The sequence below is a fragment of the Emydura macquarii genome, unplaced genomic scaffold, assembly GCF_026122565.2.
Source record: "Emydura macquarii macquarii isolate MOO-44397 ecotype Brisbane River unplaced genomic scaffold, CSIRO-AGI_Emac_v2 contig_1876, whole genome shotgun sequence".
Lineage (NCBI taxonomy): Eukaryota > Metazoa > Chordata > Testudines > Chelidae > Emydura > Emydura macquarii.
Window position 1 is genome coordinate 956,077 of NW_027132013.1, and position 26,959 is coordinate 983,035.

Here is a 26,959-nt window from a genome sequence, read left to right on the forward strand (position 1 = left end):
ACCAACCAACCATATGAAGTGAGTTTCATAAATTGATAGTGTGTACAATAACCTGCTCCAGTACCAATTTTTATTATCATTTTACCTGACATCTTTATGTATATTATACTCCAGCCAATCTAGTTCTCACGAATCAACATGTGTTCTCACTTCTGTATCTATTTCTTAAGGCTGGCATTTTCAGAGCATTTTCTTGTCAAGTTTTTAATGCACTCGGTGCCAGCATATTATAAAGAAATGTGTAGCCCAGAAAGATTCCAACTATCCCTTCTAGTTCTTTCCTAGGCCTGAGACAGCATGAGTTGGCTAATAGGTTAATAAGGCTGGAAGAATTTGTGCAAATCAAACCCCCAAAAGCCAGAATATATTTTAAAGCAGTTTTGATAAAAAGTCAGATGTGCTTAAAAATAAATCCCAGTGTCCTTTATATTTTTTAGAACGGCTTTAAAAAAGAGCCATTTAAAAAACATTTTTAGTTTCATTGAGCTTTATCAAAGCAGCATCGGTACAAGAAAAGGATTTTTCAGTGCATGCTAAGTAACTCAACTAGATTTTCTATAAATGTGCATACTCCAAATTAATAACAATGGAAATAGAGACATGGTTTGTGGGCACAAAGTGCTAAAAACCTTTGAGGATCTGAGCCAAAGTATTCTTACAGTGTTTACGTATGCACTAGCTTTTGTTCTCCTCCCGTCCCCCTGGAGTCACTGTAGGACATGCAGTGACAGGTAAACCAAATGGACTTTGCTGTTGGCAAAGCACACGCCCAATGAGGTGGCATGTATTATATTACACTGCATAATTAAATTTAGCTATGTCACCATTGTGAAATATAGATGTGCGGTCTATATCAATTAAATTATATTTCCCACTTATAAGCCCATTGTGATGGGATGTCCACCCCACATAGGACTAATGGGTTAAGGTGGTCAGGTAGGCCAATTAACTCCACAGGCTGCACCTGGAGGGAAAGCCAGGGAGTAGGGAACTAATGAGAAGCAGGTTCAGCTGAGCTAGAACAGGTGGGGCCTGTATAAAGCCAGGTATATGGCCACAGAAAGGGGCTGCTGGAAAGCAGGCAGCAGTCACTGTCTGGGAAGACGGAGGAAGGTTTTGGAGCTGGTACACTCAGAGACAGAAGGGGAAACCAAGTGTGGCAGAAAGCAGTCCACAGAAGGAGCAGTGAGGGCTGAGAGAGGAAAGCCCAGAACTGCTGAGTTGAGGATCCCTGGACTGAAACCTGAAGTAGAGGGTGGACCCTGGTTCCACTATGCCAGATAGGGAGTGGCACCACGGGGTAGTGAGAGGAAAGACTGCCTAGGACTGCTAGGGAGAAAAGGGGAAACACTGAATGACCTGGCTGGAGGGCTGAGTCACAGCGGGGACACTGTGGGACCTGGAGCAAAAGGAGCTGCGGAGAAGAGAGGGAGAGAATCAGAGTGACAGCATGCAAACCACGGAAGGAGACGTAAGCCTCCAGCTCATTCCAGAGTTACCAGGAGGAGGTGCCTGTCCAGCTGTGAGTGGTGCATACCGTGACACCCATCAGCAAAGAAAGGAAAACCAAGCTGGAGAAGGATAGATGCAATTTAGAAAGGGTTTGATTAAAGGGAAGATAATACTGTAAAAGTTCATACATCAAAAACATGCTTGTATTAGTCAAGGCTCAGCATATCTCACACAGGAGAGCTTAATGGCTACTATCTACTATGACCAGATGAAATCTCTTTTTCTTAAAACCACAAACCTTCTGAACTTTAATCAACTGCTATTTAAATTTCCCATAAAATCTTTGATTTCTCCGGCTCTGTTATTACCTAATCAGTAAGTGTATTCTGCCCTAATAACTTGTGTGAGCTCAGACTAATATATGAGTAGGGGATAGGTCAGCAGGCCTTTCTGAGCCAACTGTAATTCAAAACACACCACTTTTTTAATTAGAGAAGAAATTATGCAATACCTTTGTTCAAGAAGATCAAAAACCATTGGGCGCTCATCCTAAATTAACATCATGAAAAGACAGACCTTTTTTTCTTTTGCAAATACAATTTCTTTCCCCTCCCCAGAGTCCATTCAGTGCCACATTAATACTTTGAAATGCCTGTATTAAAAAGAACAAACCATTAACCTTTTGGCACTGTAGTTCACAGCCCGGATGGCAATCAACAATGATCGATGAATTCGTAACACGGAGAGTCAATGGTTTAATTAAACAAGGTTTGCTTGCTGCATGAAGACCACATACTGGAAAATAACTTGAGGTTTATGTTCTCAGTGTAGTTTCAGAGGATTTAGCTATGCTTCCGCCTGGCAATGGTGGGCATGGGGAAATAGAAGTGCCTACTCAGAGTACAAAATGATGACACCTCCAAATCCCAAGGAACGATTCCTTCCTCCCAGAGATCTTTAACAGTCAGCTGAGCCCCTCAGGGTTGGCTGCTCATTGCTTAGATTGTGCAATTCAAAGGAGTCTCAACAGATGAAAGCAATTCAGAGATCAGTGTGGAATATCTAGCCGGGATTTGGGGTTTGTCTCTGAGAAAGAAGGGAAGGCTGCAGCTGAGTTGGGAATTGATTTCAGCCTCAAGCTGAGGCTCAATCCATAGCCTCAAGCACAAGACCATCATCTCTTCCTCCCTTGATATGGGTCAGCTATTATTAGTGACTGCAAAGGCGAAACACAAAAGATGGCAAAAAGTTAAAAATATAAAGTAGAGAGATAAAGCAGAGATGTATACATTGAAAAGAGAAAAATGGCTGAAGGGCTTAGACATCACACATTTTAGCCATTCAGGAATTTTGGGTCAGCACTGTGGAGTCTGGAAAGTCCTCCTCATAGTCCAGGACAAGATAAGCAGTCAGCTGCATTCTTGTCATGCACCCCTTGAATACCCTTCTGTGGAAACTAAAGCAGCAAAGAGCACAGCGAATCTGGATAATATAAATTCTGGTTACAGTGGTACTGGAGTGATATGGACCAGCTGATGTTTCATAAAGTCCAAGGCCAGAAGGGACCATTATGATAGCTTCCTCTATAACATATAAGAACAGCCAGACTGGCTCAGACCAATGGTCCATCTAATTCAGTATCCTGTCTTCTGACAGTAGCCAGTGCCAGATGCTTCAGAAGGAATAATAAACAGAACAGGGCAATTTCAGTTGATCCATCCCCTGCCATCCAGTCCCAGCTTCTGGAAATCAGAGGTTTAGGGACACCCAGAAAATGGGGTTGCATCCCTGACCATCTTGGCTAACGGTCCTTGAGTGAAATACTTCCTTTTGTGTGATTTGTACCTGCTGCCTATTAATTTCATTGAGTGACTCCCTAGTTCTTGTGTTTATGTGAAGGGGTAAAAAACACTTCCCTATTCACTTTCTCTATAGCATTGATGATTTCATAGACCTCTAGTGTATCCCCCTTAGCAGTCACAGTCTTTTTAATCTCACCTCATATGGAAGCTATTCCATACTCCTAATAATTTCTGTTGCCCTCTGCACCTTTTGCAATTCTAATATGTTTTTGAGAAGGGGCAGCCAGAACTGTATGAAGTGGTCAAGGTGTAGGTGTACTATGGATTTATTTAGTGGCAATATAATATTTTCCCTCTTATTATCTATCCCTTTCCTTATGTTCTATTCGCTTTTTTTGACTGCCACTTCACGCTGAGTGGATGTTTCCAGAGAACTATCCATGATGACTCCAAGATTTCCCCTTCAGCATGGGGCACAGGTCACTTGCTGATGAGTTCTCTGTACCTTGAAGTCTTTAAACAATTATTTGAGGACTTCAATAACTGAGTCATAGCTTAGGAGTCTATTACAGGAGTGGGTGGGTGCGGTTCTGTGGCCTACATTGTGCAGGAGGTCAGAGATGATTAGAAAGTCTCTTCTGATCTTAAAGTCTATGAGTCTAATATTTCTCTTGAGTGGTAACAGCTGATTTAGACACCATCATTTTCTATGTATATCTGGGATTATGTTTTCCAGTGTGAGTTACTTTGCACTTATCAACGTTGAATTTCATCTGCCATTTTCTTGTCCAGTCCGCCAGTTTTGTGAGATCCCTTTGTAACTCTTAGTTAAGTCCAATGCAGACTAAAATCTTGAGTAAATTTGTATTGTCTGTAAATTTTGCCACCTCATTGTTTACCCCCTTTTCCAGATCATTTATGAATATGCTGAACAGCACTGGTCTGATACAGATCCTTGAGGGACCCTGCTACTTTCCTATCTCCACTGTGAAAACTGATAATAGATTCCTACCCTTTGTTTCCTGTCTTTTAACCAGTTTGTGATGCATGGCAGGATTCTTTTATGCCAAGACTGCTTACTTTACTTAAGAGTCTTTGAGTGATCTTTTCAAAGTCTTTCTGAAGGTGGAAGTTACACTATATCCACTGGATCAAACCTGTTTACATGCTCAAACCCTCAAACAATTCTAATAGATTGGTGAGATATGATGTCCCTTTACAAAAGCCATGTTGACTCTTCCCCAACATATCGTGTTTGTCCATGTGTCTAAAATTCTTTTCTGTATTATAGTCTCAACCAATTTGCCTGGTACTGAAGTTAGGCTTGCCAGGATCCCCCCTGGAACCTTGTTTATTTATTTATTTAAATCAGCATTACCTTAGTTACCCTCCAGTCATCTAGTATAGAGGCAACAGGTTACATACCACAGTTGTTAGTTCTGCAATTTCATAAGAGTACCTTCAGAATTCGGGTGAATAGCATCCTGGTGATTTATTACTGTTTAATTTATTCATTTGTTCCAAAACTTCCTTTATTGACACCTCAATCTGGGTCACTTCCTCAGATTTGTCATCTAAAAAGAATGACTCGGTTATGGGGATCTCACCCACATCCTTTGCAGTGAAGACCAACGCAAAAAATTCAGTTAGCTTCTCAGTAATGGCCCAGTCTTCCTTGAGTTCTCCTTTAGCATCTCAATCATCCAATGGCCCTACTGAATGTTTGACTGGCTTCCTTAATCTCATATACTTAAATAAAAATTGCTATTAGTTTTTGTCTTCAAATATTTCTTTGGATTACATTATTATATTTTAAAGTCTTCACTTGCCACAGTTTATGCTTCTTTCTATTTTCCTCACTAGGATTTGACTTCTCATTTTTAAAGAATGCTTTTTTGCCTTTAATTGCCTTTTTTACTCTGTTTAGCCGTGGTGGCATGTATTTATTTATTTATTTTGTTTTGTCAGCTCACTCTTGTTTTATTTACATTTCGTCTGAGCCTCTATTGTGGTGTTTTAAAATAGTTTCCATGCAGTTTACAGGTATCTCACTCTTGTGATTATTTTAATTTCTGTTTAACTTGCTTCCTCATTTTTTGTAAAAACAACAAGACTTCTGTAGCACTTTAAAGAAAGTGCATGGAAACTATTTAAAAACATTTAAGCTATTTAAAGAAAGTGCTACAGAACTCTTGCTGTTTTTGCAGTATACAGACTAACACGGCTACCCCTCTGGAACTCATTTTTTGTGTAGTTTACCATTTTGAAATTAAATGCTACTGTGGTGAGTTTCCTCGGCATTTTTTCCGTCAACAAGGATGTAAAATTTATTTCACCGTGGTCGCTATTACCAAGTGATTCTGCTATATTCATGTCTCATAGCAGTTCCTGTGCTCCATTTAGGATTAAATCAAGAATTGCCTCTCTCTTTATGAGTTCCAGCACAGGCTGTTCCAAGAAACAGTAATTTTTGGTATCTAGAAATTTTCTCTTTCTGAAGTGACACATACCCAGTTGAAATACCCATTATTCTTGCATTTTCGGCCTTTGTAGCCTGTCTAATCGCCCTTAGCATTTCACAGTCACAGTCACCATCATGCTTAGGTGCCCAGTAGTATATTCCTACTGCTATGCTCCTATCGTTCAAGCATGGAATTTCTATACATAGGGGTTCTATGGTACCATTTGAGTCATTTAAGACTTTTACTTTATTTGACTATATGCTTTCTTTCTCATGTAGTGCCACTCCCCCATTAGTAGGACCTACTCTGTCATTTCTATATATATATATTTTGTATGACGGTATCACTGTGTCCCATTGGTTATCCTCATTCCACCAAGTTCCTGTGATGCCTACTATATCAAGATCACAGGCCATAAAACTGCCTCAAAATAATTCCTAGAGTATATCTTTTAAAAAAACATCCAATCTTTATTTAAATATTGTCAGCGATGGAGAATCCACCATGACCTTTGGGAAATTTTTTCCAATGGTTAATTACTCCCACTGTTAAAAATGTATGCATTATTTTCAGTCTGAATTTCTCCATCTGCAACTTCTAGCCATTGGATTGTGTTATATCTTTCTGTGCCTGACAGAAGAGCCCATTATTAAATATTTGTTCCTCATGTAGATATTTGTAGATTAATCAAGTCATCCTTTAAACTCTGTTAAGCTAAATAGCTAGAACTCCGTGACTCCATCACTATAAGGCGTGTCTTCTAATCCTTTAATCATTCTTGTGGCTCTTCTTTTAACTCTCTCCAATTTATCAATCCTCCTTGAATGGTGGGCACCAGAACTGGACACAGTATTCCAGTACCCATTGCACCCTCGCCAAATACGGAGGTAAAATAACCTCTACTCCTACTCAAGATTCCTGTTTATGCCTCCCAAGATTGCATCAGCTCTTTTGGCCACAGCATCACACTGGGAGCTTATGTTCAGCTGATGATCCATTATGACATCCTCATTTTTCCCCAGAATCATTGCTTCCCATGATAGAGTCCCCCATCCTGTAAGTATGGTGTTCTTTGTTCCTAGATGTATATATTTATATTTAGCCCTATTAAAACGCATATTGTTTGTTTGTGCCCAGTTTTGCCAAGCAATCCAGATGGCTCTGAATCAGTGGCCTGTCCTCTTCATTTCTACCACTCTGCCAATCTGCAAACTTAATCAGTGATTATTATATGTTTTTCTTCTAGACTGAAGGAATCCCACATTAGAATATCCCATAGCCCAATGATTAGGGCAGTCACCTAAGAGGTGGCAGATTCCGGCTCAAATCTCTTCTGCCCTTCAGGCAGAGGGGGGACTTGAAATGGGGGACACCCGCATCCCAGATGAGTACCCTAAACACTGGACTAAAATTTATAAGGGAGGTTGTCCTCCCTCTGCCCCCCCAGCTGTTTTGTGGGGAATAATGGATTGGGCCCTGCAGCAAATTAGGAGGAAGAATACCTACCTTCCCTGGGCTTGTGAATTGCTCTATGGCTTAGGTGTCTCTAGGGAGGCAGTAGTGCGCATGTTCAGACTCTGGAACACAGGCCTAGGGAATTGTTACTGAAAAGACTTGGGCACTTCTGTCTACACTGCAGTTCAAAAGCTGCAGCTGGCCCATGCCAGCTGGCTCAGGTGAAGGGGCCGTTCAGTTGTGGTGTAGATGTTCAGGCTCTGGCTCTAGGATTCTACAAGACGGGAGAGTCCCAGAGATCATGCTGTAGCCCAAGCCCGAACAGCTACACCACAGTTAAACAGCAGCCCCTTAGCCTGAGTGCCACAAGCCCAAGTTAGCTGGGACGAGCCAGCTGCAGGTGTCTCATTTCAGTGTAGACATTCCCTGTGTCAGTCTACAGAATTCAGCAGCAGCTGAGAGGGGATTTTGTGAATACCAGTGGTGCCTGATTCTGGAATTTAATTGCCTAAAGTGGCAGCTAGGCACCTCCTTCCCTTTGTGACTCTAGCTCTTTGTATTAGAACACCAATTCCTCTCTACCCTTTCTCTATAGTTAAGTTTTTTTAACTTTCTAGATCAGCCTTTTTCCTTTTTTTTTCCCCCCACTTAAAAGAATAAATCAGCTAATGAAGATTCTAAATCTTATACATCTCTGAATGTTCCACTGTTGCTGGTAATAAACCAATATCGACCCTGAGTTCTGTTTCAAACAGAACATCTACAATTGTTTTAGCAGAATATTAAATGTGTTGAAAGCAAATGAGAAAACAGGATACTGACTCTGCCAGGTATTAGGAGAATTGTGAACTTTTTTGATCTGGAGTTTTTTTGGCAGAGACAAAATTATAAACATCAGCAAATGTTCTGCAGTGCTTCACTAGTGTTCCCCCAGTGCAATTTATATTATGCTTCAAGATAGTAGACAGCCATATATTTTACTTTCTTTGCTAGTAGCCAATTTATAAGAAAGAAAGTAATATAAAAATGGCTATTTACTTGATAACAAGTGGTACAGTACATTATCACTCGACACTGATGTTGTTAGGAGGATAGCAAATCAATAATCAGTTCTCATTCAGTAACTTTGTAAACCATCTGCTTCTATCAATGTAAAGCATGCTCTGTTTCAATAAAGCTTTTACTGCCATGCTATCAGCTGATTTCTTTTATAAAGCCTAGGACCATAGTGGATCAAAATAATTTTTAATTGCCTTTTTAAATTAAGTGAAATGGTTAAGCGATGAAGAATTTTTGCATAAAGAGAGAAATTGCAATTGCATATAAAAGTCTATCGCCATTTGAAAATCTTTTGTTTAGCTTTTAAAATCAAAGCTAGGATACAAAATTCATTTTGAATGTCATTCTTTGTTGATTACTATTCTCCTACTCCACCCTACGTAAATACCATCGGACATAGTAATTTTATTATTATAGCTTATTATTTGTTTTACAATAAAGCCAGTGGATCCCAACTGAGATCAGGGACCCAGGGGGCTATGTACTGCTCAAATGCATAGTCAGAGACAGTCCTCACTCCAAAGAGTTTATCATCTAAATAAACAAGACAGATAAGGGAAAAGGAGATAGTGTCTCCAGTTTACAAATGGGGAGCTGTGACACAGACAGCTTAAACTGATTTGCCAAGGTCACACGGGGGTCTGCGGAAGAGCCAGGAAATGAATCGAAATGTCAAATCCTCCTCTAATGCCTTAATTGCATTGACATCCTTGCTCTCAGACCCTTCTTCCTCTCCACTGTATTTTACTTCAGTGCAATTATTCAGCAACTAGAAATATATGTGGCCTCCTAACCACAAACATCCAATGGTTTGTGGAAGGATTATTTTTACTAGAGAAGGGTGAAGGAGGAACTGCACCTACTAGTTAATCTGTAGGTTTACTAAATTTAAAAAAAATTTAAATTCTTTAGCAATCACAGTAATGTATTTATTTAAACTCCCAAGAGATTTGGGCTTCTTTGGTGACTTGATTTCTCGTCAGGAGTGAAATGAGTGAGGCAAAGATTCAGGATATTCTTCCTACTCTCTTTTATTCACAGAAGTCCTGTTTGCCTTAAACAATGAATTCCATGTTCAAAACTCTAACTGCAAACTTTTATCTTATTTTATTAAGTTGTTTTGCTTTTCTATCATCCTGACCTAGCACTGGCCACTGTGTGTAATTCTCCGTGTGTTTGTGTCAACATTATCCCAAGCAACCAGATATAAGAGTCCACCTAGCAGTTGGAAATCACTATCTAGCTCCCTTATCTTCAGCAAATTGTGTTTTCCCCCACATCTGGATTAAGGCAATGTAGTCACACCATGACATGGGGCTCAAACCCCTCCCTTATGCCATGCCTTCACACTCCAATTGGAGTGGTAACTGCTTGGTGTGCATGCAAAGCAAGATAGAGAGCCAAAACAGTGCAATATTTAGGCTTTATTCCTAACTCTACCTGTACTGTCCTCCCTCATCAAGCACTTCCTGAGGGTAAAGTTGTTCAAGTTGCTAGACATTATCCTATTCATAATCATAATAATCATAATAATGCCCCATAACACTGGGAAGCTATCATAAAATCCTTTTGTCACAATTATTTGAGATAGCAAAATTAAACATGAATACCATAATCTGCTTTTACATACTTAATATTTTATTGTAGTCTTTAAAATCTATCACAAACACAGATTCTTGGTTTTGTTATGTCTAACTGAATTTGCTTGCCTACTAAGGCAATTTGGCAACTCTGGCTGGATTACGCTTCCATACCTTAGTATTATATGAAGTCTTGTGTATACCTTGCAGGTGATATGATGATGAAATACATGCAAACCTCTCTTGTGATGACAGGAGACTGCCTTGCACTTGGTTCTTCTGGTGGTGTGGTGTTTGAGAATCTGTTCTGCTATGAATTGGTCATTTGTCAGCCTTTATTTCTGCCATGTCCCGATGATAAGTCTCAGTGGACTGAGCTTTTCACCATCCTCCATGTCTGTTTGTCTTCTGTCCATAGTGGGCATTTGTTGTTTTGGTTAAATATATTTCAATCCATTCCTACATTCTATGAACAAAGTTTATCTCTTCCATATATGTAGCTTACTTTCAAGTGCGTGATTTGTCCTAAGGAAATAATTTGATCCAGACAATGTCTCTTATTTATAGTTCTGGAAGGTCCTTGGCCTTTGTGTCTCTCTATTTCTTTTGTCTGTTATTCCTTCCACCATTGCTGGTTGTAGAAAAGCTGGAGCCATAGGCACCAAGATTCATGTACGTCTTGACTTCAAGCATTGCACTGGGCTGCTACTAGTAACTCCTATCAAGTGTTTCGCCAGCAATGGCTTGCAATATACTTTCTTTACATTTTGCATCTTTTTTTAATCAAATCTTGACATTTTTAACTGGAGATTCTTTCTCATTTGACTGCCTAAGATATGGTGATGGCGTGATATGACTGAATTCCACCTGTAAATATTTGTGTTGAATAGTTTGACTTCATATTCTTTTCAGCCTTTACACTGAAACTGGTACTTGCCTGATGCTTTCTAGATCTTTGTGTTTTCTGTATTTCTAGCAAGTTGAGAATTGTGTATTCTAGTTCAACTGCTGCAAGTTTGCCCTGGATGACAAATCAGCTATGTACATCTCAGTTTCTTTCCTGCAGTGTACACCTAAGTTGTAATGTTGCATTTTCATTAGCATCTACTGAAGATGTTTTGGGGGCTCTTTATAAATGTTCTCTAGTGGTTTATGATCACTTTTCTGCCCGAATGCTGTTTCATCCTTGAATACACGAGTCAAACCTTTCACATGCAACACTAGTGCAAGGCATTCCTTTTCAGTTTGGGCAGATCTTTGTTTCATTGGTGATAGTAACCTTGACACGAAAGCTACCAGCTGCTCCTTTTGTAGGAGTAATGCCTGAAGCCCTGTGGCTTCATATTGAATTGTTGCCTCTTCATTCACATTGTAGTATTTTAGATGGGATAGTTGAGCAGCAGATCCTTCACACAGGTGATGGCTGCATCGTGTTGACGCAACCATGTCCATACTGCATCTTTGTCCAATAGTCACCTCAGGAATTCACACACACCAGAGACACGTGGAAGAAATTTTGTCAGTTCCCAAATCCTAATAGTCTCTGAACTTCTTTAATATCTTTTTGCATGGGTATGTGCTGTATTTTACTTTTTCAGGGTCAGGTCATAGGGAGGGACCGTGGCAGGTCAGAATACCCATGTGTGGTACTGCAGCCAATCACTATTCCATCTTGTTTTTGTTTAATTTGGGATTTCCTTCCCTAGCTCCTTCAAGCACGCAGGTGAGGTTGTGTTTGTGAAATGCCACAGCTTCTGCCACACTATCTCTGTGTCCATCTATCAGAGTGTCAACAGCTATGATGCTGATCCCCACAAGTCATGTTAGTACGTCTCGTTGGGGGCACTGCTATAAACTGCTGCAGGACTGATCCGAAATGGCATGCCCAACTATCTGTCTTTCTCTGCTGATGTGCAAAATGTGGTGAGGTGCCTGCTTTCCTTATCCAGCACCACTTGCCACTCTCTCTCTTTGGCAACAAGTATTGAGAATATTTGTACAGACGCCTACATTTGAAGAAGCAAATGCCAAGCGCTCTGTTAGTGCTTTGTTTAAATTGCTTGGGTCTGTGCACATGCACAACTTGCCTGGCTTTTCAGTGGCTACCATGCGGCTTATCCAGCTTGTCGCTTTATGACTTGAGCAATGTTACTTTCTTTTTACATTTGTTTTATTGCTCTCATTACCCCCCCCTTCCCCCGCTTAATACAATGGATACTCTGTGAGCCAGGTGCTGTACCAATTGAATCATTTTATCTGTTTCCAGGTGTCCCATGCCTGGAAGCTCCTAAGGCCTTCAAAAACATCTTGGTAATATTTTAGCAGCTTTGACCTGGACTCCACTACAGAGTTAAATCAATGTAAGGAGGCTTACGTCAACCTACTCTTTAAGCGTCTACATTACGATGTTGCTCTAACTGATTTCAGTCGCCTTCTACACTGACCTAATAACTCCACATCTGCGAGAGGTGTAGTAGTTAGGTGGATGCAGTGTCAGTGTAGACACAGTGTTGACTGTTCTGGCCACCAGCCCCTGGCAGCTGACAGCCTGAAGCCCCATGTACCACTGACAGAAGAAGCATAGTGTGGCCATGAAAAATCAATTTTATCACTGCGGTGGCTGTACGTTGATGTAACTTGTCAATTTAATTTTGTAGTGTAAACTTGCCCTTCATTGCAGAGATGTCACAGTGCATTGCCTGCTCTGGATATATATATATATATATTTGTTTTTTAGTTTTGCTTGTGTGCATGAATCATTTGTCCCAGGGTTAGTGTCACTGGGTTTGTGATTTCACCTGTTTTAGCTGAAAGCAGAACTTCTGTGTTGTTGTTTGTATTACCTGAAATTTCAAGCTATATACGTTCCATGATGGTGATCTTTAATTTATGTTGTCCTACTTTATGATCGTGCCATTATATAATTTTAATTTGCTTTGCACGGTTCCAATTTCACTTGCATAATGCCGAGGAATTCTTTATAGCCTAACACATTCCCTGATCCCCCCATTAGGCATTCGATCTCCTGCTTGTTTGCATGCTGCTGCCTTGTCTTTGCATCTGGTGCTGGTATGAGCTGTACAAACCCATTTATTTTTGCTGCTTTGTACTGCACTGATGTCATACATGTGCAAATTCTCATTTGAGTCACTGATTGCTTCTTCAGTATGGCTTTTTTTTTTCCTTTTTATGCAAGCCTTGGCAATGATTTCTCTTGCTACAATTATTGCATATCACCCCTATGCAGGGCCTTATCTATTATCCTGGTTTTTCTCCACAGTTCTTCCTTTGCATCTTCTTTGTTCCTTCTGATTTGTATTTGTGCATTTGCTTTTGCACAAATTTTCATATATTTTCATGGTTTCCCTGTGCTACTTGGGAAATTCTGTTTGCTCCACTTATGCGCTACATTGGGATGTGAGCTAGTTCACTAGCATTGCACATTTCTATAATTCTTGATAGCATTAGTGTGGGCTCTCCAAGCATTCTCACTCCTATATTTTACATCCAGATTATTAATCTATTAAGATTTGATAATCACATAGTGCAGTCATTTGCACACTTTGACAAAACATTGCTCTATTATTTCTCCAGATTTTTTTATTACATTTGATTTCATACCTTTTTGTGTGGCTTTATTTATTTATTTTTTGAGCTTCTAGGATTTTACTTGGATCATCCTGGTCTGCTGCATATCCAGATGCTGTTGAAGCATGTGGCAGCCTTTGCTCATGACAGCTAATAGTGTCTGCTCTTATTTTGTTTTCCTTTTTATCCAGCCCGATTAAAATGTCATAGTTTTCCCATGGCGATCTAAAAAATGTCCAGTTGCTAACCACCACCCTTTCATGCCCATCTGCTCAGGGACAGGAATCTGGTATGCCGCCATAATGATTGTTTTCTCTCTCTTTTGTGTGGAGGTCTGTGGAGGCCAGGTGCCATTACACTGTGGAAAGGTTTGAGGACCGTGTACACTAGCTATCCTCAACTGCACTTGGGCCTTGGTTGATTTTGAAGCACTGAGGATGCACAATGGCTCTGCTACCTCTTCAAAGCCTAAGGAAGGGTTCATGCCACATCCTGCAAAGATTACCACCGCACAGCCTCACCATTCAGGCCATCTGCTGGTCCTGCGAGTTAACATTTTTTGATTGAATTGTGTGTGCGTCTGACCTGTTCTGAATCAAGAGCCATAGAGATAAGGTTGGGATTTTCAAAAGCCCCTACAGGATGTAGGAGTACAATTCCTAGTGACAGTCAGCTCCTAAATTTCATAGTGGGTTTTGAAAGTCTTGCCCTAAGATCTTCCTTTTAGCACAGCTCTGGTAGGTGATCATCACTAGCCATGTACGTTCCTCAGCACTAAGCAGCAGATATCATCATTACCTAGAGGGACTAATCTTACGGTGAACATAGTTAATTTTCTATTCTAATTTAAGTCATTATTTAGCCTCTTCTGAGACTGCTACCAAGAATGCCCATTGTAATGCAACCTGTCTGCACTGCAATGTCTTGAGAATTCTGCAGTATGATGAATGGAACTAGAGAAAGTAGATGAAGGTTTCAAGAGGGATATATATAAGTGTTACTACAGCCTATGGGTACAAGACTGGCGGTTTCTCCACCTCCTAGCCGTGGTGTGAAGACAAACAGCACAGCCTCAGCATGCAGCATTCAGTGCTGCTAACTCTTTAGTGATTTTCTTAAGTCCCCAGCTACCCCAGGAGTCATGTTATTTAAGACTTTCCGCTTTTATTTTTTTTTAAAGTAAGAATCTAGCCCTCATTTTTGTAGAGAGAACCTTAAAAATGTCACTCATATGCTTCCTAACAGGTCAGAACCCAGAAAGCAAAGAACAAGAACCCAACATTTATTATTTAAAATCTAATGATTTTGCAAGCCAACAACGTGATGGGGGAGGAGGGGTCTGACATTATTTTTGAACATGTGGGTTTGACAATACTGAGCACTAGCCTCTCAGATCTGCAGTTAATATAAATGGATGGCATTCCATGAAGTTCACTGGAGTGACGAACACCAGCTGGGAATTTATAACAAAGACACTTCAACCTGCTTGGTGCATCACTTACTCCTAGTGATTTCACATACGTTGTTATATGGTAACCACTTTTGGCCAGATATTGGTGAAAGGCCTAATGGTGATGAATCACATTACCAGTTCCTTTTCTCATTATTTGGGGGTAGGGTGGCAGGGGCGTGTGGTACAATATAACCCCATATATCTTACATTAATATAATGCTTTTATCATGAAAAATCGCAGGACTTCCTAGCTGGCCACCATTTCTATAAAGAAAACCCTGGGGCTGAATACCACTGGAGGGGGCTAGAAAGTGGAGTCACACTTTGCAGCTTGAGTCCATCCTGAGTTTTTTGGCTCAATGGCTTTCTGTCCCTGCAGCATCATATAATGAGGTTGGAGAACAACAAAAGAGGGGGCCCAGGGCAGAGCGTGCTAGGTACAACACACACACAAGCAACAGCCCTATAGACTGGATCTAGAGCTCTTGCAGATGAATGGGGGTCAATTTATTGACTTCAGTAGGTTTTGATTGGGCCCCAGAGCAATAATGTATGGTTTTCTATAACTGCTATTAAGGTGACCTGCAAGAAAAACTCGCTGTGCTTTTCCCTCTTGCCCCCTTAAGAAAGCAGGTGAGAGAGAGGGGTGTAAAAAAGAAGCAGGGAAAAAAAATACTTGTCTAACTTGGAAGACTCTCTAGTTACTAGAATGACATCACAAGAGTTAAGACAGTGCAGGCTGAGCTATTAGGAAGGGAAGAGATTTTTTTTTAAGCAGACTAAAGATGCGTTGTTTTTCTTTGTAATTATTATTACTAATATTCTATTATTCTAATATCTTTTTAATATCAATGACTAACAAAAACTTCTTTGCTCCAAAATGTTAGTCAAACATTTAACACCTTCCTGTCCCTTCCATTTAAGTGTTCACAATGCACCTCCTCTGAGAATGCCCTTCACCCCACACCAAGAGGTCCTCCAACAAGGTAGACCATCCCTTAGAAATATCAGGAATCATAAAAGATTCGGGTAAGAAGGGACCTCAGGAGGTCATCTAGTCCAACCCCCCCAACTCAAAGCAGGTCTAACCTCAGCTAAATCATCCCAGCCAGGGTTTGTCAAGCTGCACCTTAAAAAAAACCTCTGAGGATGGAGATTCCACCACCTTCCTGGTTAGCCCATTCCAGTGCATCACCACCCTCCTAGTAAAAAAGATTTCCTATTATCCAACTTAGCCATGCAACTTGAGACCGTTGCTCCGTATTCTGTCATCTACTACCACTGAGAACAACCTAGCTCCATCCTCCCTGGAACCTCCTTAATGACTGCTATCAAATCCCCCCTCATTCTTCTCTTCTGCAGACTAAACAAGCCTAGTTCCCTCAGTCTCTCCTCGTAAGTCTTGTGCTCCAGCCCCCTAATCATTTTTCTTGCCCTCCGCTGGACTCTCTCCCACTTCACCACATCCTTTTTGTAGTGGGGAGCCCAAAACTGGACATAATATTCCAAATGCGGCCTCACCAATGCCGAATAGAGGGGAATAATCATTTCCCGTGATCTGCTGGAAATGCTCCTACTAATGCAGCCCAATATGCTATTAGCCTTCTTGGCAACCAGGGCATGCTGCTGACTCATATCCAGCTTCTTATCCACTGTAACCCTCAGGTCCTTTTCTGCAGAACTGCTGCCTAGCTCGTCAGTCCCCAGTCTGTAGCTGTGCATGGGATTCTTCCGTCCTAAGTGCAGGAGTCTGCACTTGTCCTTGTTGAGTCTCATCAGATTTTTTTTTTGGCCCAATCCTCCACTCTTTCTAGGTCACTCCTCTTATCCCTACCCTCCAGTATCTGCTACTCCCTGCAGCTTAGTGTCATCTGCAAACTTGCTGAGGGTGCAATCTACCCCATCTTCCAGATCATTAATGAAGACATTGAACAAAACCAGCCCCAGCACTGACCCCTATTACACTTCCATAGGACACCAGATTATTGTGCCCAGAAAGAGAATAATTACCCAGATCACTTCCCCCCCGCCTCCCTTCTTAAATATATGTATGATGTTGTTCTCTAGCCATATTGTACTACCCCTGAATAGATTTATTAATACGCATGGCTACAGGACTAGTAAATTCTGGCCCACAGAGAGAGAGAATTTGTGTTGTAGTCTAAGATATCTATTACTTTCACTCTGATTGATTCCTTTCTAAGAGCAGGATGGAAACTTAGTTGTGCTTATGGGTGGGAAATAGATGTGTCATAAGTTTGCAATATAAGGACTCTTAGAATTTGACCTTAAGTTTCCCAGCAAACTGTTTATATCATGGTGTCCTGCTGCTCAACCTTTCTTTTGAAGGGTTGGGTTTTTTTGTTTTGTTTTTCTTTTAAATCTTTCAATACATCCTAGACGTGCACAGAGGTAGGCAGCTGAAGGGGAAGGGTTGTTTCACTTTGGATGCTTGCCTAAAGCTATACCTGCATCTATTATGGCCATGCCTATTTGCTTTCTGTTAATTAAAGGTAATACTGTGTATTCATTTTTCTCACTTTAAAAAAAAAAAAGGGGCTGTATAGCAAATAACCTGGCATCTGAAGTGTTAAACACAAAGTGCTATGCTTAATGTGGGTTTTGCACATAAATAATGCATTTGATCCCATAGGTCTAATTTCAGTCTTTGTGTGACTGTTTTATGTTGTACAAACCCAAGCAACAAATGAGATGGGTTTGGCTCAGCCGTAAGTGAAAGCAGAATTTTGCCCCAGTCACTTTAAAATGAAAAAATATGCTATTAATGTGAAATTACAAGACAATCAAGGTTACCAAAACTGTGAAGGGAAGCCCTAGAAGATATAACAAAACTTGATTTAATTATAAAGCGCCTTCCCTGCTGATGATGTCAAAACCTGTTTCAACTATATCACACGTCAGAGTTAGGTAAATATCTCCATTTTACAGATGGAAAAATCTGAAGCACTTCCTGAATTGTCTGTATTTTTGCTTCTGGAGTTGTGGTATTTTTCTGATGTAATCAACTCAATGTCATTTTTGTATGAATTATACATGTATGTCACACCCTCCAGGGGATCGTTGCACTGACTAGCTACTTGGGACAAAAAGATAAGACCCAAACTCCAGCAGGAATTTTGAGAATATAAATAGAAATTAACTAATCTTCAATTTAAAAAAGGTGAATGGACAGTTAAAACTGACCATTCTAACCCTATCTAGTGACCATAGCGAGAGAGAGTATACTTTTTTTGTTTTCATTCATGGAGGTGAATGAGTATTGTGGACCTAAATCAATCTTGAATATGTAGGCAAGCTTTTCTAAATCGTTACCTTCAGTTGATGACTGGGTGCTATTACAACCCTATCCCAGCTCTAAATGTTCACTGAGCAAGAATGTTCTGTAAGCAAATCCCCAACCTGCCTCTGAAGACATGACAATAGTAAAACCATTGTGCTTCCCAGCAGTCAGATGTGATATAAGGATACATATTTCTAGAGTAAACCAAATAGCATATGTGATATTACAGGTGTGAAAAAGAAATCTGTCAAAAACCAGTACAAAGAAGCACTACATTAAGTTGGACATGTTTGGTTATTGTCAAATAAATTTTAAAGCTCGTTTTGTGCACTCAAAAACGTAAACATTTGCATTGTTTGAAGACAGTGAGGAGGTGCTGTTTTCAAACATTACGATAAACTTTCCCCCTGTAGTCTCAGCAATCTTCATTTCATGTGTTGAGTAATGTTGCCATGTATCTGCTGCCTTCCAAATGCCACTGCAGTTCAGTTGTTTGGTAAAGGGGTGTACGTGTGTGGTGCATTGCTGTATACAGTGTTGTTGTAGCCTGTCGGTCCTAGGATATTAGAAAGACAAGGTAGGTGATGTAATATCTTTAAGGACCAACTTCTGTTGGTGAGAGAGGCAAGTTTTCACCCTTACACAGAGCTGTTCTTCAAGTCTACGTATTCTGCCCTGAAGAACTCTGTATAAGTTTGAAAGCTTCTCTCTCTTACCAGCAGAAGTTGGTCCATAAATGATAGTCTTTCACCTCCCTTGCCTCTATATATTAATAACTGATGCATGAATACAAATCTGCAGATCTTAGAGATATTTAGGCAGACTATGGAGTCTCTTCTCCAAATAGTCGGTTCAAATCTAGCTACACGATGAGAGATGGTTATAAAATGTCACTGCCATCAGAGAGCTGTTTGGTGGTGCATGTGAAATGTGTCAGTGGTCCCAGGCCAGCTCGGGAGAGACAGTGTGGTCATATAATGAAAACTGTCACCCAAAATGATGAGTCTAGGGGTGGTGATAGAAGTAGAGCTGCCATCCTGAATGGGAATGGAAAGTAAATTATTTTCTGCTTCAGAAAGTTGGTTCCTCTAGGACAAGGAATTGACACAGTGGGGGAGAAGGATGTGCTGCAGCTGGTCTCTTGATAAAGAGAATTTGAGACTCCAGGGCTGCCTGGAAGATGCCTCTCAGGAACACTAAATTCACTTTAAACACCTCACATACAAAGTTAAGATGAAAAAAATCAGTGGTACAGCCAAAGCAAGAAATTTGGCCAGCGAGAACTCCACTCATTAAAATTCCTGGAACCCATGCTATAGTGCATTTGAAATATCAGTAAAGATTTAGAGTGACTCATTTACAAAAATGTAACTCTAGTAGAGTTATCCTTGATTGACAGGTGAGAGGAGTATCAGCATTTGATTTGTATATCTCCCTCACACCAGTATAAATCTGGAGTACTTACACTAGTTTAAACATGTGAGCAAGAGAAACATTAGGCCCTTATTTTTCCAACATCAGAATGTCCAACAATTGCCTTACCATAACGCAGTAAAAAGGTTACATCAAATTGTGTCATGGATCTCTTTTAAAATCTACTAATTATGGAAGTACCAGTGCATATGTGAGACTTCCCACATTTCTAGCAGGCATTATGATTTACACCATTTTCTCTACCATTTTTTTAATTATTCCTGACATGTTACCTATTGTTTTTGAAATATAACTGTCTACCACACTGAAAACCAGCTGTAATTTATTTTCTTTTTAGAAACCACATTTTGATTGGAAAGTTCATGCTAATTAAGCTAAAAGTTTACTATTCCACGGTTAAGCTTGAAAATTCACTGACAGCTCAGAATGGAAAACACAGCAAAACATTTTATTTAGAGACAATATTTAGCTTTTAATCTTTGATTAGGTGGTGTTTCTATAGTGCTTCAACGCTCCCAGTGTTCCTGAGAGGTAGATGAGTAAGGGGGTAAAACCATCCCTTGTGAGTGATGAGGACACTGATAGCAATTTAACTAGTGCAGTTACACTGCACAGCATGGGGGAGGAGTCCAGAAGCCAGCATTTGAACCCAGAGGGGGAGGCTGAGAGATTGTGACTTGCCCAAGGCCAGGCAGAGAATCAGTATCAGAGGGAGAATTACAGTGTAAGAGTTCCAGGGTCCCAGTCCTATACTCGGGCCATTAGATAATGCAGCTCTCATACTTCACATAGTTCTGCTGATAACAGTTCTTCATGGTTTCTTGCTGCTGTTCTTGGTTCTTGTGCTCCTATTTCTCATTCCTTATTTATGAAGTCAGACGCCTTTACCATATTAACTGCCTCTGAAATGATCACATCTCGCACACAGAATTATGCCTCAAATGACCAATAGAAGCAGTTGAATGCTTGCAACTACCTTTACTAAGAGTTTTGCCTTAGGAAAGACAAAAGGACGGTTCCCTTAAACAGCAAGGATCCTGCTTCTGTGCAGATATTCCTAGTAATGATCTGAGCTGCTCCTGAGCCTTTAGTGTCAAAACTTCCATTAATGTCAGCAGGACTATGCCCCAAAAGAAGAGATTCAGAAAATATGGACACAGGATGGTCTCTACAATGCCATATTTTTCAGATTTTCATTGTGTCAATAGGTTTTAGTCGGAAAAATATCCCCCGATTCTTTGGCAAAAGAATGACAGATTGTGTAATTTTTTACTCCCTCTACAAAGGAACATATTGAATTAGATGGTCCCTCACTATTGTTTGAGATGAATACCTCTTTCTATAGGTTTTCTACGCTCATGTACGTCTGGTGTCCCTATTGAGCATGTCTCCATAAAGAATTATTCATCATAATTGGATTCCATGGCTTTCTTATTCATACTGCATTTATGTAAACAATTCAATTTTTATAACAGGAGATAATTTTTGCTAAGCAGGACTGCACAAAGCCTGCAGGATTCAGTACATCAATATGTTCGCTAACTGAACTCTGCAGTTTGGTTTGCAAGGGCTGAAGGCAAACTGACCTCTGGAAGTTCATAGAATGTGAACGTCCCTGGTTCAGGTTTCCTCAGCTGGCTTTGCCCTACACCTAGGAAGTCCAAGGATTGGTGAACGTGGAAAACAGCTCTTGGTTTGAGGGTGAATGGAAGTATATCCTACAGCTCTGTTGCTAAATCTCAATGTGAACAAATGATCTTTCTTTGTAGAAATAGCAGTAACTTACCACTTTGCTAATGCATATTACATTTGGAAAAGGAAAAAAATTTGTAATAAACTTTGGCTTTAAAACCATCAGTGGGATTTTACAACATTACTAACAAGATTAAGGAAAGGCAATCTGTACATAGGAGTTTATTTAGATGCCCACAAGTTTTAAATCATTTCCCTTTGTATGCCAGCCCACTGACTGTCTCTTCCAATTGAATTACCATTGGGTATACATTGTGATTTACAAAATGAACTGACAGTATGATTTACAAACATCTTTTGAGTATCATATAAAACACAACTGTTTCCCTTATAATACAATCATTTAAACAATGCAAGCTGAAAACAACTGGACATATTAAAGAAAATAATGACTGTTTAGGCTGGATTCCAGTCATGAACAAACCTTCTAAGTAAAATTATCAATGCTAATAATGAATGCTGAACTAAAAATCACTAACTGATTGCAAGTCATTTTTATAGTGTTTTGCAAATCCCCTTTAGGAGAAACATGAAAGTACAGTATTTAAAAGAATAGTCTAATATTCTTCCATTATATACAGTCAAACACCATTCTTATAAATAAATTTCACATTTTCTGGATAAAGCTATGAAAAACTCACAAATGTATCCTTTTTCAAAGTATAGCCACTATGCTTATATCAGCAATCTTTTTCCAAACACCTGCTGTGTAGTTAAAGAAAAAGGAGGAGGGAAAGGAGAAGAGGCAAAGAACACTACACAAATAAGCAGAATAGAATACAATGGCACGTTTAAAATGCGATAGTTAAGCTGAATATGCCATCAGATCAGAAAAAGATTTTTTGTTCCAGTACTGCACACTGTCTAGCCTCATGAAAACAAAGAGAGAGAATTATAGCTTCCTTTGATGATGGCATCCAAAAATCTAACCCTCTGTATAGGATTAGAGTTTAATTAGGATTTTTGTCTAGGTTTGGGGTTTTAAATAGCATTTTGTGCATGGTTAACTTAATAAATTAGGTTCTTCTGAATGTGAAGGGAACAAAAGGGGGCCAGATTGCTTCTTGAATATTACATGTAATGAAAATTATAGCATAGAACGTCGCCAATCTCTCAGGGCTAGCATGCTGCAATGTATTCTGAAATTCGGGCTAAATTTAATTGTCATTTATACTATTTCTTATCTCTACAATGGTTCAGCCTGTTATGAATGGCAGGTTTCATTATAGGAAAGTAAATACATTGGGAGAGATTCTGAACTCATCTACAGCGGTGGAACTAGGTATGCCTACATTGCAGCTAGACATCTGGGGCTAGCCTGCGTCAGCTGACTCAGATTCATAGGGCTCTGGCTGCAGCATAGATGTTCAATCTGGGATCCTGCAGGGGAGAAGGGTCCCAGAGCCCGGGTTCCAGCCCAACCCCAAACATCTACACTCCAGTTTTACAGCTCAATAGCCTGAGCTCCACAAGCCTAAATCAGCTAACACAGGCCAGCATCGGGTGCTTAAATGCTATACAGACATACCCATTAAAAACCAATTTAAGCCCACTCCATTAAAAATGTACAAGTTTAAAAGACTCTTTATTTACTATTACACTATCCAGATGAATTCCACCCAGAGCCAGTACTTGTAGTTTCACTTGCAAACTAGGCCACTCTGCTAAACCCGATATCAATAAGGGGCATTGTTTCCTGGATATGTGGTTTACTATTGTGTCTGAAAACAGGAATTCTGCTACTAGTTCATATGTTTGGAAAAGAAAATGCCTTTTTTTTTTCTTTTTAAGATAAACTCAGGTATGATTACTTCCAGCCTGTACAAGTCAAATGTACTTTGGAATGTTGTGCCATGTTTGACAGCTATGAAATAGAAGTATTATGCAATTTGACTGTACATACATACATATTTTCATAAATACATCTGACAGGGGACCTCAGAACTTATTATGCAGTATTATGGGACAAAATCACAACAGGCAGCCTTATTTGTAGAATCTAGATCCAAAGTAAAATAATCTGAGTTTCTATCATGTTGTCAATACACAAATTAAAACAAAAATACATCATTAGTTTACCCATGAAATAATTTAAAGGTATTTGCAAATGGTTTGACAGGAAAAGTGTATAATTTACAACACTGAAAACTTTTAACAACCATAGACTTATATGCTTTGCACTGTAAAGTCACCCAGACAAGGCTAACATAGTGGTAGGTCCCAAAGGCAACTCCCAAACATCTTCCTCAGGTGGAGACTTTGGTAATTGTCTGTTGTATAAAACACCAACTCTTACAACTTCACTTCAGATGTTAACTGCATCAGTTTTCCTCACAGAGAGGAGTCCAAGCTTATTATTTCAGTTATTGTGAAGACAGTCTAAATCCACAGAACAGCAGACTTTTCCATTCTGTACAACAAAACAAATGAGTGTTAGTTATCCACACAGAACAATTTAAAAAAAAAACCCAGAGAACATAGGGCTTGTAAGACCTGGAGATGGATATCCTTCATGTATCTACAGGACACAGAAAGGGCTGTGTGATTGTTGGCTACACTGTCTTGGAAGAACCATCCTACAGCAGTAACAGTCACCATGCCTATTCAGACCATGGCCTTTTTGCTGAGATTTTTCAAAGGAGACATATATGGTGATGGTTTTTTTTATGATGAGGCCATCTTTCTCCAATATATACCCAACTGAAATCGCCAGCTGATTTCCCGTTAGTCAGATTCTAATGATTCTGTGTAACGTCTCACCTGAGTTGCATTTAAACCAGAAAATTAAGTGTGAAGGCTCAAATCATTTATAATGTGAATTATTGAGCCTATCCAGGTCCCCTTTCATGAGCATAATTTATAATATAATGAGCAACAAATACCACAATGGCAGAGACTACCTGAAAAAAGAATGCAACAGTTGATTTTTTTTTTCTATTTTCTCCCAAATTATCAGTCAAAAATAAGCTCTGCTAAGATCTGATGAACAAAGAGGCTTCCAGCCTATTTGAACACATGCCAGTAATCCAAGACTCAATTCACTGCAGAGAACTGTGATAGCAATTCCAATGCCATGCCAAACTTAACTGCACCAGCAGTAGAGTTGAGTCTGCAACATCTAGTCAAATGCACAGGAATCTGACTGATAGAAAAGCAACTTTTTAAAAAAAACCTGTCACAAAGCCTTAGGGTAATCACTGTGAATTAAAGCCCAGAAGCAATAGCTACGCTTCTTCTATAGTACAGAAGAGGGGGGGAAGGAAGCTTCATACAGCATTTTAGATACGTTTCATAAAACTAGATTCAGTACTTTCAGTGATCGAGGAATGATCAAAGGAAAGTACTTTGTGGATGATATAAATTGTAATTCATTTTCCATACACTATTAAAAAGCTATGATTTAATAGCAGTAAAAAGGACTATTTTGCTCCATGTTCATTTAGTCCTCATTTTTATACAAAAGAATGTCTTAGGTAACACTAAGTGCTCTAAAAGGTATGCCTACACTATGGAGACCACAGTCGCATACATATGCTGGCATGCCCCACTCCCCCAATCAATGTAAAGCCAGCCTACAGTAGGGGGCGGGGTCTTTGGTGTAGGAATACCACTTCCCTGACCACAGTTAGCTATATTGACAGAGTCTTCTTCCATCGACAAAGCTGCATCAGTCCGGGGGTGGGGGAGAGGGGTTTCCACAGTCCTGACCATCGTAGCTATGCCAATATAACTTTTAATCATAGAACGGACTTAAGTGATCTCCGCTATACTTTGGACTAAGATGCACCCATTGTAGGAAACCTTGTACATGTAGCTGAAGTATGAGATTATGCCTGGATTTTTCAACAGCATATAATATACGAGTGTTTATTACAGAATCATAGACATATAGGATAGAAAGGACCTCAGGAGGTCATCTAATACAGCCCCAGGGGCTAAGGCAGAATCAAGAAAACCCAGCCCATCCCTGACAGGCATTTGTCTAACCTTTTCTTAAATACCTGCAGTGACGGAGATTCCACAACCTCCCTTGGCAAGCTATTATAGTGTTTAACTCACCTTATAGTTAGAAAGCTTTTGCTAATATCTAACCTAAATCTCCCTTGCTATAGATTAAACCCATTACTAATTGTCCTACCTTCAGTGGACAAGGAGAACAATTGATCGCCGTCCTCTTTATAACAGCCCTCAACATATTTGAAGACTTATCAAGTCCCCCTCAATTGTCCACATCTTTCTTAAAGTGTGGTGCCCAGAACTGGACACCCTACTCCAGCTGAGGCCTCACCAGTGCTGAATAGAGTGAGACAATTACCTCCTGTGTCTTACATGCAATATACCTGTTAATACATCCCACAATTATATTAGCCTTTTTAGCAATGACATCACATTGTTTACTCACATTCAGTTCGTTATCCTCTATAACCTCTAGATCCTTTTCTACAATGCTACTGTTTAGCCAGTTATTCCCCATTTTCTAGTTGTACATTTGATGTTTTTCTTCTTACACATAGTACTTTGCACTTGTCTTTATTGAATTTTATCTTGCTGATTTCAGACCAATTCTCCAATTTTTCAAGGTTGTTTTGAATTCTAATCCTGTTCTCTGAAGCGCTAGCAATGCCTCTCAGGTTGGTGTCATCTGCAAATTTTCTGAGCATGCACTGTATGCCATTATCCAAATCACTTTTGAAAATATTGAAGAGTACCAGATCTAGGACAAACCCCTGAAGAACCCTTCCAGTGTGACAGCAATCCATTGATAACTAGTCTTTGAGGAAGGTCTTTCAACCAGTTTTGCAACCACCTTGTAGAAATTTCTTCTAGACAACATTTCCTTTATTTGCTTTTCCTAGTTTGTTTGTGTGTGTGGGATTCTATTTTTAGTGGATTATCCACACAGAAAATAAGCAAATTCTCCTTCTGTCCAAGTGGTAGATTTTGGAATTGAAGGACTAAGATTTTCGCTTCAGCACCTCAGATGAGTGTGATTTATCTAGTGATTATGCCTGTTTGAAACACACTGATTGATTACAGATACAGTGTTTTCCCTCAGTTCCTCACTCATATAAGGGCCTGAAATCAATGGAAAGACTCCCATGAGCATTGATTTAGCTTTATAGTGTTTAGAAACAGTATCATTCTACATTGATTTTTCACTGTATTGCATATGTATTGAATCTTAGTGTTCTGCTCTGATGATTTCCAGTCTAATCTTAAAATGTAAGATGTTTCAGGTAATCTCATGAAAATACTTTTTCTACATGATTTCCAGTATTTCCCCTCCTTAATTTACAACTCTGGGAAAAACTAAGCAGCACTAAGGGAATGAACATAGAGAAGAGGTGCAAAGGACTCTAATGTAATCTACACTCTAAGGGTCCAATTTACTATAGACTTACACCATCTGTAGTCATTTACACGTATGAAAACAACATGTAAATTATGTCTTCTTACATATCACCTCTAAATTTGCCTAAGTGATTCCTTATCTGATCATGCTCTTAAAAGGTTTTTTTTTTGGAGAAGAGGCAAAATAGATTTAAAACCTTTAGGTGCTATACAGTGCAATTTTTATTGTTGTATTTGCTTCTAATAAATAGATATTTCTTCTGTAAAAT

The 26,959-nt window shown here is 39.6% G+C and overlaps 1 protein-coding gene across 3 annotated transcripts in view; it reads right to left on the minus strand.

Annotated features, from left to right (window-relative positions):
• Positions 1 to 21,481: 21,481 nt before the first annotated feature.
• The window catches only part of NELL1 (neural EGFL like 1), a 394,533-nt gene continuing 389,055 nt past the window's right edge, over positions 21,482 to 26,959 (minus strand). For all 3 annotated transcript variants that reach the window (XM_067558184.1, XM_067558183.1, XM_067558182.1), the window contains one exon: positions 21,482 to 23,748. In XM_067558184.1, the coding sequence (XP_067414285.1) occupies positions 23,698 to 23,748 (51 nt within the window). In that variant the 3' untranslated portion in view covers positions 21,482 to 23,697. The remainder of the gene's footprint in view (positions 23,749 to 26,959) is intronic.